The 14601-nt window shown below is 44.2% G+C and overlaps 1 protein-coding gene across 6 annotated transcripts in view; it reads right to left on the bottom strand.

Annotated features, from left to right (window-relative positions):
• Nucleotides 1-14601, bottom strand: part of SHMT2 (serine hydroxymethyltransferase 2) — a 106950-nt gene that overhangs the window by 53184 nt on the left and 39165 nt on the right. For all 6 annotated transcript variants that reach the window (XM_085873149.1, XM_085873150.1, XM_085873145.1 and 3 more), the window contains 2 exons: nt 6509-6588; nt 5874-6074 (listed from right to left, as the gene is read on the bottom strand). In XM_085873149.1, coding sequence (XP_085729275.1) covers nt 5874-6074; nt 6509-6588 — 281 coding nt within the window. The remainder of the gene's footprint in view (nt 1-5873; nt 6075-6508; nt 6589-14601) is intronic.

Here is a 14601-nt window from a genome sequence, read left to right on the forward strand (position 1 = left end):
GATCAACAGTGCTGACTTTTCCTTTTTGTGTTTGAGCATGATGTCCGGATGCAGTGCTTTGTTTGCATTGTCCACACTTGATGGGATCATCTTGTCTCACGTGAGCGCTACATGTTCATTTTCAAGGATAAGATTTGGTTTGTGTTTCCGTGATTGTTCTGGAAGAGGAATATATTGAAACGTTGACAGATGTGAAAGTGGATTACTCTGCAGACGCTGTCATGTCTTTCTGTGTACAGCTGTTCTGAGATGAGTTTTTTACATCCTGAAAAGGAGATGACTGGTACTTTCTGTTTCTACCCCCAAAACCTGCATTTGTCTGATTGGCTCAATCTCACCATTTTCTTAAAGGCATTAGTGTAGTGTCCTTGGTCTTGGGCATTGATGATGACTCGTTTCCATCCCCAACTAATTTGACCTCCTCTTAGCCATTCTATTGAGCCTTCCTTGTTGATCCCTGTCCTGTCAAGCTCTTTGGAAAATCTTCCTGCTCCTTTGTCATTCTCCCATTTGTCAGAGTATATCTGCTGATATTTCTTTTTGCAGTTTTCCTTTTTTTTTTCCTTGTAATCATTGGGGCTGTGTTTGTTTCTGTTTCATTTTCCTGTGTAGTATCCATAATTACTTCCACCACCAAAGGTGAAGGAGGTTATTTTTTCACTCCTCTCTGTCTGTCTGTCTGTCTGTCTGTGTGTGTGTGTGCAGGATATCTCAAAAAGTTGTGGACGGATCCGGATGAAATTTGGTGGGCAGGTTGGGTGTGTGACAAGGACAAACTGATTAGATTTTGGTGAATCTCCAGATCCGGTTCCGACGACTAGAATTTTAAAGTGATAATTCACCATTGAGGGATAGGGCCAAAAAAGATATATGGAGCACGATATCTCAAAAAGTTGCAGACGGATTTGGACGACACTTGGTGGGCAGGTTGGGTGTGTGACAAGGAAGAATTGATTCAATTTTGGTGAAGATCCAAATCCGGCTCTGGATACGAGAATTATTTAATTTTAAAGTGATTATTCACCATTGAGAGATTGGGCCAAAAACGATATCAGGTCACATTTGGGAGCATGCACCAGAGCAGCCCGTCGCTGCATCCCCTTTCCGCCAGTACTCCAGGGGCCTCCGTCTGGCCATCCCCCAGGCAGATACCTGGCTCATCCCCATCTCCTTGAGATGCTGATAAACCTGCTGCAACCATGAGGAATGTGGTTGGCCCATTGGCCTCCTCCACTCAAGAGGCTCCCTCTCTGAAATAATCTGGTGAGCAGGATCAGCATCAGGAAAACGAGCCACTTGTCCATACAACCGCAGCTGATGCTCACGGACTATGCAGGTAACAAATCTCATTTGTGTCTCTCTCAGCAACCGCTCGTTGGACACAAAGTCTGACCAGCGATCGTCAAGGATTCTCCGAAGGGACCTGGTACCAAAGAAATGAAGTCTCCATCTCAGATCCCTGGTAAAAGACCAAGTCTCACATGACTTCAGAATTAGTCTCATTCTGTGTAGGTACTCTCTGCTAAACATTTTACACTTTTTTGTGCTCTTCCTGGGGACCTTCCTCTATTTCCAAGGTATTTTGTAGGATGCTTAGTTTTCTAGTTTCTGTATTGTGCTTTGATCGACTGCCATGTTGTCTGTTCTTTCTGTTTTTTCTTGTACAAATGTGCATTTGGCACATTTGTCAAGACCAAATTCCATTCGGATGTCCTCCAAATACTGCTTTATTAGTTTCAATTGATCTGTCAATTTATCATTTAGTGTGAAGTCTTAGATTATTCATGTACAGTAGATGTGTCACCTTTCTTGTTTTTTTTGTCATTTTTCTGTTGCATGTCAGATTTCCACCCCTGCCTGTCTGTTTGTTTGTTTGTTTGTTACTTGTGAAATCGAATATTTGCAAGTATATTCATTGGTCTGGTCTGTTATTAATCTCCTCTGGTTTCACCAGATTTGACTATGGGTTTTCTCTCCGTCTGTCCATCCCACCTGTGGGTTTTCAGACTTTTTCCCCATACCCTTTAACATATTCAACTGAAACTTGGTACATGGCTTTAATATGATAAGTTACAGAAGTTCGCGTTTCAGGGCGTTTCGTCAATTTTTAACAGCTATGCCCTTTTTGGACTTCACATCAGCAGGGGCCAGAAAATATCACATCAGCAGGGGACATGGATTGCAAAGCAATTCTCGCTCTTGTTCTGTCAGTCAGTTTGTTACTTGTGAAAATCGAAGATTTTTCAAGAATATTGGTTGGTTGTGTGCGATGTTCTGTCTGTTTAAGTATGTCAATCGCCTTCAGGTCACAAATGAGTCCATTCCATCTGAAATCACCAAATTTAAGAAAATGTTCCCAGTTGACCCCCTCAGATATACTTTAAACTTTCATGAAATAGTTCCCAGGTATCAAAATGAAGCTGCGTAAAATTTTAGGTCCATAGATGCGGTCAACTCTGAGATATTGAGGGTTGAAAATGTGGTTGTGGCTCTATTTTTATGGACGTTGCGAGCATCACAAAATGAACGGCTACTTTTAAACTCCCACAACTTTTTAAATATTAATGCTGGAGCCTTGAAATTTTCAGAGATTATTCTTCTATAACTGCTCTGTAAGAAATAAACATAAAACGGAGTATACCTCTCTTAAATTTTATGACCTGATCAGTTTAAATCCAGAAAAAAAATGTTGCTTTTGTATGAAGACGCAACTTTGAGACCCCATATATTTTTATTGACCCATCCCAGAAGCTTGAAAATTTTTCATGTCATAACTGTATGGTAGTAGTATTCAAATACATGTTTACTTTTCTTAATCAGTCATATATAATATAGTCATGATCCCTCAAAAATTGAAAATTTTCATTTTTCCCCAAAATTCAGGTGAGGATTGCAAATATATGACAAGGTATACCACTTCAAATTGTTCACCATTGGAAAGAGCATATTCAAGTTTACAAAAGTGTCAAATATCAAAGTGGTATATTTTTTTTTAATATATTTTCTATTTTTTTTTTTTAAACTGTTGTTCACACCGTCGTGAATACATGAAGTGTGTGCATGGTGTGGACAGCATGGTTAATCATGAATGATTAGTTCTATGATTAAAATTAATAATACAAAAATATATCACATACTGCAATAACAATGTAATAAAACATTTCACGTAAATGATTTGAATAGGCCCTTGATCTGCTTTTCCAAGTCAGGTGCGAGCTTGTACTGCCTCAAAGTTGACGTTAGGGGATCATCAATAACTTTCATCACATAGACCAAAGGAACCCAACAAATGTCCTCCCTTGAATGTAACTATATACACTGCTGACATCAGCAGATCAGCCACTATTCCTGAGTTCTATTTTTAGCCCCAGCCAGATGAGTTAAGCTCTTGCTATTTACGAATGAGAAACAAAGAATTACAAATTCAAATTTCAAAGTATTGTGTTCATGGTATCCTAATAGCAGATGATATGTATGTACATGTACTGCACAGATGTACTACATGTAAAAGGACTGTTCATTAAATAGCACACACAACGCGCACAGCACTGGCAGAACATCATTTATTCAAATATTTTTAAAATATTGATAGAAACATTATACCACGTTGATATTTGAATCTTTTGTAAACTTGAATATGCTCTTTCCAATGGTGAACAATTTGAAGTGGTATACCTTGTCATATATTTGCAATCCTCACCTGAATTTTGGGGAAAAATGAAAATTTTCAATTTTTGAGGGATCATGACTGTATTATATATATATGACTGATTAAGAAAAGTAAACATGTATTTGAATACTACTACCATACAGTTATTACATGAAAAAATTTCAAGCTTCTGGGATGGGTCAATAAAAATATATGGGGTCTCAAAGTTGGGTCTTCATACAAAACCAACATTTTTTTCTGGATTTAAACTGATCAGGTCATAAAATTTAAGAGAGGTATACTCCGTTTTATGTTTGTTTCGTACAGAGCAGTTATAGAAGAATAATCTCTGAAAATTTTAAGGTTCCCGCATTAATACTTTAAAAATTGTGGGAGTTTAAAAGTAGCCGTTCATTTTGTGATGCTCGCAACGACCATAAAAATAGGGCCACAACCACATTTTCAACCCTCAATATCTCGGAGTTCATCGCATCGGGAAAATAATGGGACAATAAAGGAACGAGACCAACGGCCCAGAACGAAACCAATGCAGAACTAATAGCAATAAAGAAAGAATGTAAGGCAAGACATGACGAGGAAACAAAGGGGAAAAAAAAAAAACAAAATGATGGGACAGACAATGAAGACTAAAGAACGACTGATGAACGAACATATAGAAGCCACAAAAGTATCGGTTATTATAGAAGGCGAACTCGTGGGAGAAGAGGAGCCGAGATGAAGAAAGAAATTAATAAGGCAAAGGGGGAGCGAGTCGAGACAAAGGAACACGTAGATAAAATTTTATAAAATAACTGGTGGAATGTGTTGAAAGGATGTGTAGAGATGGGGATATTGCATTGCAGGTACAGGTGGAGGGGACACAAGTCCAGTAAAGGTGAGAATGTGAGAGCCAGAACGAGTGAATGGTGCAAACAGGTGCATGTCCAGCTTGGGGGGGGGGGGCAGAAGGATCCTGGTTTTCTTGGTGTGATACAAGGTGCATAGTGTGTGCTGAAAGCGAGCCGAGTAGTATGAATGAATGAGTAAGAGAGTGCAGGACATGCATCGACACAGACGGCCATAACCGGTCGCTTAATGGACAGGAGGAATGAGTCCCACAAGTACGGATCACCGCATAGAGCCACCGGGTTTGTCCACACATAGGCTCCGCAAGGTGCTGTTCGATCCCTTAATAAGTGCAGATTTTGATGCAATTGATTCACTTTGGTGCATTACGGGTGATGAAGGTTGTGATCAAGTTTCATCAAAATTTGTGTAGTTTTGGAGAAGAGAGCAAATACCTATTTTGGAGGGGGGAACCCCCCCCAAAATACCTATTTTGGAGGGGGGCACCCCCCCCAAAATACCTATTTTGGAGGGGGGCACCCCCCCCAAAATACCTATTTTGGAGGGGGGCACCCCCCCAAAAAATACCTATTTTAGAGGGGGGCACCCCCCCCCCCATAGAACCCATGAATGAGCACAGATTTTGCTGTGGTCAATACACCTTCGTAAAGCATCAGATATGAAGCTTGTGGCCAAGTTTCATCAAAATTGTGTGTTTAGTTCAAGCGATAATGACTGAAATGTTTCGGACTGACTAAGTGACTCACTCACTCACTCACCTACGGACATTGCTCGATTGCATAAGCTCACCTGACTGAAGTCCAGGTAAGCTAATAATATACAATAAGAAGGGCACTCGGTTGAGCGCATACCTCCACCACGCAATGTCTGATCCAGTAGAACATATCGGGGCCAATACATTTTTGACATATCATGTTGATGGCTTCATCTCGCAATGGTGAAGAATCACTTTCATAATTAAAAAAAATTATTATGTCTGGATCTGGATTCGGATCTTCACCAAAATCTAATCACTTCGTCATTGTCACACACCCAACCTGTCCACTAAGTTTCGTCCGAATCCGTCCACAACTTTTTGAGATATCCTGCTCACAAACAAACAAAGACAGAATAACAAAATTGACTGACCAATATACTTGAAAAAAATCTTCGACTTTGCAAGCAACAAACAGAAAGGGGTGAAAATATAACCTCATTCCACCTTCAGTGGTGGAGGTAATAATAAACAGAAGAAAACCAATAGGGTACTCGCCTGTAAGGCTTGGTACCCTAATTACCCTCCCACACATTTTCCAAAAAGAAAACATGTGCACAATCATAATCCTAAAACTCAGAGAAAAGCCTCTTTTTAGCTTACTGTCCTCCATGGGGCAGGTCAAGACCCATGATACGATCATGGGGCTGCAGGAGACCCGTATACGTAGCAAAATTGGCAGGGGAGCCTGAGTATGGTTGCACGTTCACGCCCCATGTATCCGGGCTCAGCCTGAATGCTTCGAGCGCACGTTGCTGGCACAGACTTTCCACTGCATCAATCACCTCTGTGCCACCATAATACCTGTGTAAGGCAGGAATAGTGGAATTGGCTCCATCAAGTTGGAAACCTATTAATTTTAAATTATTACAAAGGAGCAGCAGTCAAAATGTTTTTCCCTTTTCAAAATGTTTGAGTCAAAAAAAACTTGTATTCCATTTCCATTTAAAAAAAAAACGTGCCCAGCAGGGGGAAAGAATATCATGTGTCACAGGCCAAAGACTACTGCACACAGGACGAACATCTGTGCTGAGTTTAATTTATTCAAGGAAGTTTGAAGTTCATGGTTGGGGGGGGTGGAGGGGAGGGGGAGGGGAGAAACTTTAAAATTCAATTTTTTCAAAGCAAAATAAAAGTTAAATTACTCCTGAACATTAAAAAAATAACTTGAATGTCACATCTAAGTTGATCTGCTCCCAAATTTTTCTTGTTAAAAAATAAAAATAAAAAAAAATCACCTTCTGCTGACATAACCCTCAGAGTACTTGTTGTTCAAACAGGAACCGAGTGCCTCCAGAGCTGCTTTGCTGCAAAAGTTCTGAAACAAACACCAGAGTTGCAATCAAATGTGATAAAATACACAAATCTATTTAATAATGGGGTAATTTAGGTGAGAATCATTTCAAAATATGCATCATCTTGCTAATTTCAAGGTTGAACTCTCCAACCAGTCTCCTTCATAAAAGTCTTGGGAGCACCTTGTCACCATCATATATATATATATATATATATATATATATATATATATATATATATATATATATATATATATATATATATATATATATATATATATATATATATATATATATATATATATATATATATATATATATATATATATATACCTCTATCTTCACCTCAAAAGCATCACCCCAGACTTCCAGCTTAAGGCAGAATGTTTCCACTCAGCACTTACTTCCAAATCTCAGGTTCCCAACCCATTGTGCTGTCCAAATCTTACCCCTTCATAACCACTGTCTATTGAACTTTGTGTTCTTATCTCCTGAGAAGGTTCTGTGCAGCCTCAATCTTGTTTCAGTGAAGAACCCACATGGAATCAGTGCCCATGTTCTCAAATACTGCTCTGTTGCTCTTGCTTCTCTCTTCTCTTTGTGCAATTCAGGTGGTTCTTCTCCCTTAACGACCAAGCCTTTTTGGTCCTATCTCTCAATGGTGAGGAATAACTTTAAGAATTAAATAATTCTCGTTTCCAGATCCAGATTCGGATCTTCACCAAAATCGAATCAATTCTTCCTTATCACATACCCAACATGTCCACCAAGTTTAATCCGAATCTGGCTGCAACTTTTTGAGATACCGCAATATATATAATTTTTGACCCAATCTCTCAATGATGAAGAATCACTTTAGAAATTAAATAATTGTCATATCCAGATCCGGATTCGGATTCAGATCTTAACCAAAATTGAATCAATTCGTCCTTGTCACACACCCAATTTGCCCACCAAATTTCATCCGAATCCATGCACAACATTTTGAGATATCCTGCACGCAAACAAACAAGAAAGACAAGCCGGTAGGCAGCCATGGGTCGCTGAGCATCCGATGACCTTTGACCCCTGATCTGAGTTAATCTAGTACCAAGTACTTACGGAATTGCAATCGAATTGGTTAACCCGTGTATGAGCAAGGGGGCTTTGAATGGTCATTTTGCCCGAACAATGCACTCATTGACCTTTGACCCCTGACTTAGCCGAGATAGGTCAATATGTCCTGAAGCGAAGTTGTAGTACCCATTGAGTACTCTGTACCTATGAACTTTCATTCGTATCGGTTAACCTGTGTAGGAGCAAGGGGGATTTTAATGGTAATTTCGCCCGAAAAATGCACTTATTGACCTTTGACCCCTGACCTACTTGAGATAGGTCATTATGCAAATGAGCAAAGTTGTAGTACTCATTACGGTCTATAAGCATGTAACGATTCATTCGATTTGGTTCAACCGTCTTAGAGCTAGTGTACTTTGAATTTTCAGCGGGAATGCTCAATGGCGCTCGGACACCCAAGTTGAGAGTCTTACCATTTGGAAACTATAAGATATCGAAAAAAAAATGGAAGAAATATAGCGGATAGAGAATCACCTTAAGATTATGCATATCAAATCTCATCGAGTTCCATCTACTGATAACAACTCGGTATCAATTTGAATGAAAAGTACCGAAAATGCGGTTTGATATCAGAAATCCCCAAAGTTCGAGGGGGTGCTGTGGGTGAACAAAGATATAAATCGAAAATCCAGCTCTATCGTTTGTACACAATGCATTCCAGATGATTAGTGTGAATTTTCCTGACCATCTGACCATAACCCAAGGAGGAGTAGCATTTGGCGCAAAGGCACCTCCAGCTCTCGCTTATTATCTATTTTTGCCCTTTGACCCCGGACCTAAGCAATATCGGTCAATATGTCCTGAGGCAAAGTTGTAGTACTCGTCGAGTACCATGAACCTGCAAAGTTTCATTCGGATCGATGCACTCACCTGGTCGCTAGGCGACCTTCAATTTTCACTAATTTCGGGCATACCCCATTTGTAGGGGGCGCTGCGGGTAAACTATTCCATGTATCACAAAAACCGGAATATATTTGAGAGAGCATCACCTGTAGATGATGCATGCCAAATTTCATAAGCCTACGTGGGATAATGGCTTTCGGAATTGATCTTGCGTGAACGGTAACGATTTTGAAGGTTTTTCGGCTGTTGCTAGGGAACCAAAGCGTCCCGAGCGACCATCACAATTTCCAAAGCACTAGGTCATAAGATGTACCTACCACCCGGGTTTGGTCAAAATCGGCCCACGTTTACTACCAATTATGCTGATGACAAACTAACAAACATCCAAACAAACAGACAGAATTACTGACAATAAGGGTCACCTATTTCTGCGACCCAATATCATGCAAAGCACGATACTTGCGACACCCCATGATCCACTGAATCCATGACTCCCCAGGCCCAACCCAGATGTCTATTGACCTCTGACTCACAGCCAGCAGAGACATGAATATCATTGCCAAGGATAGTGAATCTCTCCATGACCTCAACATCCTCGCCACAGACAGGACAGCAGCATCGAAGATGTCATTGAAAGCCTGGATCTTAGTTTTGACCCAGGAAACCCGTAATCCCAGCGGCTCCGACTCCTCATTCAGCACCTCGAGGGACCCCAAAAGGATATGTAAAGTCTCCGCAAAAATGACTGCATTATCTGTGAAATCAAGGTCAGAGATCTTGACATTCCCAAACTTTGCACCACAGCTTGATCTCTCTGACATCCTCCCAAGAATCCAATCCATACAAGCGCTGAAAAGTGTTGAGGCCAGTACACACCCCTGACGAACTCCAGCAACAACTGGAAATAAGTCAGATATGGTATCAACACATCTCACAGCACTCTCAGTTCCAGAGAATAGATCAGACATCAGATTGATCAGTATTAGTGGCACCCCACAAAAACCAAGAATCCTCCAGAGGGCATCCCGATTCACTGAATCAAACGGTTTACAGAGATCAAAATAGGCTGCAAGCAGCCCTGGCAAAACTCTTGTCTGCGTTCATTGAGGACATGAAGAGCAAGGATACGGTCAATCGTTGACCTCTTTGGTGTAAAGCCTGACTGCTCTGGACGCTGGTGCTCAAGCAGATGGTGGCGAACCCTATCAAGAATTATCCAAGCAAAGACCTTACCTGGCACTGAGAGCAGCGTCACCTCTCGGTAGTTGTTGCATCCTGGCGATCACCTTTCCCTTTCCAGAGAGGGACAACAAGGCCCCTCTTCCAGTCAGTTGGGATGATGCCTGTGTTCCAGGCAGAGCACAGAACTGCATGCAATGACATGAGTACAGTACAGCATTTCCACCAGCCTTGAGAAGTTCAGCATGGATGCCACAAATCCCAGGAGCTTTACCCCATTTCAACCGGTTCACCGCAGCTCGTGTTTCCACAAACGAAGGTTGATCACAGTTGATTGGAGGGTCAGCAACAGTGATTGCAACACCCATGACATCCAACTCGACAGCTGGTGGGTCAGCCTGGTACAACCGCTCAAAGAAACCGGCCCAGCGGGCCTTCACTTCGGACTCCTCTGTCAAAAGCCTACCACCCTCTGCTCTAGCTGCAGTACACCGAGGGATGGGCTTGGACCAACGCAATGTGTGATTTCCCCTGTAAGCAGGACGAGAATCACTTGACCACAGGTGATGCTCTACCCCCTCACAGATTCCTCACACAAAGGCCTCCTTGTCCACTCTTAGCGCACGTACAGTTTTTCACCTCAGCTCCCTGAACATCTCAGCTCGGCCATTCAACCTGGCTCTGTGACTCTCGTCAATGGTATCCAGTGTCCCTTGAGAGACAAAATTCTTCTTCGCCCTCTGGTGTGTACCAAGACATCCACCGGCAACATCAAGGACGGTGGTCTTGAAGGCGCTCCACAACTCTTCAGGATTCCCCAAAGCACCCAGACCCCCCAAATCCCCACTCGGCCTCTTCACAAACTCCTCAGCTACCCTCTCTTCCTTGAGCTTGCCAACATCCAGCCTCGGCTGGGATGGTACCATTCTCCCGGATTCAAGCTGCAACTTCAGAGTTGCTACAACAAGCATGCGGTCAGTATTGAGGAACTGCGCACTCCGGTCGACCCTGCAGTTCTGGATCATCTTCCAGTGACCATCAACAAGTACAAAGTCAATCTCCTTTGCCACACCGCCAGCGTTGGAATACCACGTCCAGTGATGAGCCTGTGGGCGCTGAAACCATGAACCAGCCACCCTAAGTCCATGACTTCTTGCAAAGTCAAGTAACTTGACTTTGCAATCTTAATTTGAATTCAGTGACCTGAAATATAAATCCTCTTCAAATTTCAAGTCAATCAAATTTTCTTCTTCCAGCGTATGGCAGCTTGGCTGCCAGGTCGTGGTTTTGCGGCTGATGCTGTGCCCCTATACCAGTACACCGGTCGTCATTTCACGAACCTCGGAAGGATGACAGGCTGAATTAACACCACCTAGTGTTAATTCAGTGACAAACTGGGCTCAAACTCAGGACCTTAAGATCCAAAGCCAGCCAACCTCGCCGCTAAGCCAACACCAGGCATATAATCAGATGAAAATTGAGGACTTTAGAAATCTCACCTAAGTTGTTGACCTTTGGCCTATGTTGACCTCAAAAACAATAGGCTTCTTGCTTATGACGAACTCTACCATGTGGTGAAGTTTTGTGAAGATTGGTTTTAAATTGTGACCTCGAGGCAAAAAACGTTAAATTAAACAGACAAACAACCAAACAGAATAACGCATACAATCACTTTAAAAACCTTTAAATCAAACGATTTTAAAATCTTCGATTTTTCGCAAGTAACAAACTGTTGCGGATTCGCGCCCGCCGGCGTGCAGACGGCCACGTAACTCGAATCGCGGCACGTCGCCCACCGGACGGACAATCCAGTCGTGACCCTCTCGGACTAACGCCGGGAACCAGTCACGGGTGGACCTTTCGGTCTCACCACAATCGTGCCAATCGGCCCCCGCGTGGGATAGGGTTGCTCGCCAAATTCGACCTACCTAAGTACCCACACGGAGGGTAGACCGGGCGATCGCACCTCGCCGCAGGTCGACTTCAGACACGGGCCACTTTAAGCGACCCGTTCCGTACTATCGGGATAACCGAGCGGTGTTATTCGTCGGCCTCGACGGTTCGATTAATTATCGGGCGTTTTAGCCCACGACCAACCCTTTACGTGAAGCAAGATGGAGATTCAATGAAAGAAAAGACGAAGCGAAGCGGGAAAACAGTTCAACAATAAGCACATTTATTTTGCGATGAACGGAAAGCACACATATACAATTCCACCAAAAGCACATGTAAAAGAAGAAGACAATGCAATATTACACAAAAAGCAAATGCAACAATGCAGATCTATCCGACTACCGGGCACACGGCAACACTTGTACAATTTTACTTCACAGACGGCGCCGACAACACATATTCCCAAAGCAAAAGAAAAGAGAACCACCCTCCAGGATGATGGGGGCAGACGGGCCTGGGGCCGAGACCGCGTCGGGCCTACCCGTCTGATGATGAGCCGCAAAATGGCGGTGGCGCCCCGACTCCGCGGGCCTCGCGGACAGTGTCTGGAATGGGGTGGGAACGGGGCCCCCTTCTCGCACTATCTCAGCGCGGGGGGAAACAGGAGGGGGTTGTTGATGCTCGGGGGAAGGAGGATTTCACCCTGTCTCGGGTCCCGCGGCGAGCGTCTCCTCCTCCACCTCGGTCGCGTTGCTGGCCTCTCCCCCTGCAGCTCCCGGCACCGACGCGAGCACCCCCTCGTCCGCCTTCGCCGCCGTCACCTCTCCACAGCTCCGTCTACTCGCCCTCTCCGTCTCCTCTCTTGGCTCGTCCCAACTCTTCACTCTTGACTTCTCCCACTTCTTTCCAGCTCCACCGACGACTCTCTTGAACTCCGCACAACTCAACTGAACTTTACTGACGAACGCAGCCGTTTTTATAAGCCCCGTGGCTTCGCTCTTTCACCCTTGACCCTCTGCCTCCGACCCTTCACCTCTCTTGCTGGCTCCCCATTGGCCCGAGGAAAAGTGGGCGTGAATGCTTTTTGATCCATGAATTTGCATATAGCGACCGCCCTCCAACGCCCTGGAGGCGGGGCCAAATCGCCCCTCGCTCACCGATTGGACGGAACAAAAGTGGGCGTGAGTCGTTTTTGATCCGTTTTCTGCGGAAAGTCCGTGATGTTTTTGAACACGCTGCTCGGTGCGCGCCCCGCACGAGTCCAGCATCGGTGCCCACGAGTGGCGCGAGATGGTGTGGATGCGATGGTGGCGAGTTGTGACGGTAAAGGTCGTGGCGGTTGTGGTGAAGCGGCGTTGTGGTTGGTGGTTGTTGTTGTGAAGCGGCGTTGTGGTTGGTGGTTGTTGTGAAGCGGCGTTGTGGTTGGTGGTTGTTGTGAAGCGGCGTTGTGGTTGGTGGTTGTTGTTGCGAAGCGGCGTTGTGGTTGGTGGTTGTTGTGAAGCGGCGTTGTGGGACGTGGTTGGTGGTGGTAATAATGGCGGCTGGTCCAAAATAAAGATAGTAAAAGAAAAACGGCTATCCTGAAGAGTCGCAGCCCGCATGAATGACATTTATTCCCTCTAGACAACGTGTTTGGGCCTAACTACACATATACTTACCGAGATATCTCACCTAAGGGACCTGAATGGTGGTTTGTGAATTTCGTCAACCACAACAAAACAAACAGACAGACACAAAGACGTGAAAACATAACCTCCTTCCACCTTCAGTGGCAGATGTCACCACTCACCAGTAAGCTTACTCCAATTTATCAGCAAGGTTGTCGCAACTACGTACCAGTAAGCTTTCAGTGCTCTCGGAATTACACGAGCCTTGACCTTGTCGACAAAAAGTAATGAATTCCAGAAACGCTGCTCATCGATCTCTGACAATCAGTTTGGATTCCATCCCAGTCATTCAACTCTGAACATGCTGCTGCTTCTCAACAGCAATGGAGGCTGAAAATCTTAAACCAAGAGGTCAGGAACATCTACCTGGACAAAGCTAGAGCATTCCTTCCTGTGGCATAAAAGCCCGCTTTCATTTCTGGATTTCTGACTTCTTCCATCAACATGGACAGCTTGATTTCCGATCATCAATTTGGATTCAGACCAGGTCACTCCACCCTGGATATGTTGCTTCTGCTCTCCCAACAATGGATGGAGGTCCTCAATGCCGGACATGAAATCAGAGCCATCTTCCGAGACATATCGCGTGCCTTCAATACGGTCTGGCACCCTGCCCTGCTCACCAAACTCTCTTCCTGTGGTATTGAAGGCCATCTCCACTCATGGCTCACAGTCTTCCTCTCCTGGCACAGCCAGCATGTGGCCCTAAATGGAGTTCTCTCATCCCCTCTTCCTATCCAGGCTGGAGTTCCTCAAGGCAGCGTTCTGGGCCCTGTTCTTTTATCTGGTTTTCATCAACGATCTCTCTGACACTCTGGAAAATCCTCTTTATCTCTTTGCTGATGACTCCACCCTCTGCCGTACCACCTGTTGTCCCTCAGATCAGCAAGCAGCAGCCTCTTCACGCTCTGCAGATCTGGACAAAAATCACAAACTGGTCCAACATGTGGAACATGTCTTTCAACCCTGACAAATCCAACACTCTCACGATGTCTCTCCGAAAGGACCGTCTGGAACCTCCCCCCATCCACTTTCTTAATAATCCTCTTGAAGAAGTCCTTTCATTCAAGCATCTGGGTCTCATTGTCTGCCATGATCTTTCCTGGGAAAGCCACATTTCCAAGCTGGCCTCCATAGCTAGTCGCTGACTGTCCATCCTCCATCGTTCAAAGTCCTTCTTGGCACACCTGAGCTCCTGACCACATATAAAGCTTTCGTCTGCAGCCTGATGGAGTGCTGCTCTCCCTTCTGGGATGGTGCTCCCGCCTCTCACATTTCTCGGCTTCACGCTGAGGAAACCAAGGCATTTAGGATCAATGGTATCTCCTGCGATAAGGC

Source organism: Eptatretus burgeri, chromosome 3, assembly GCF_056783735.1.
Source record: "Eptatretus burgeri isolate ZD-2024b chromosome 3, Ebu_testis_v1, whole genome shotgun sequence".
NCBI classification, from domain to species: Eukaryota; Metazoa; Chordata; class Myxini; order Myxiniformes; family Myxinidae; genus Eptatretus; species Eptatretus burgeri.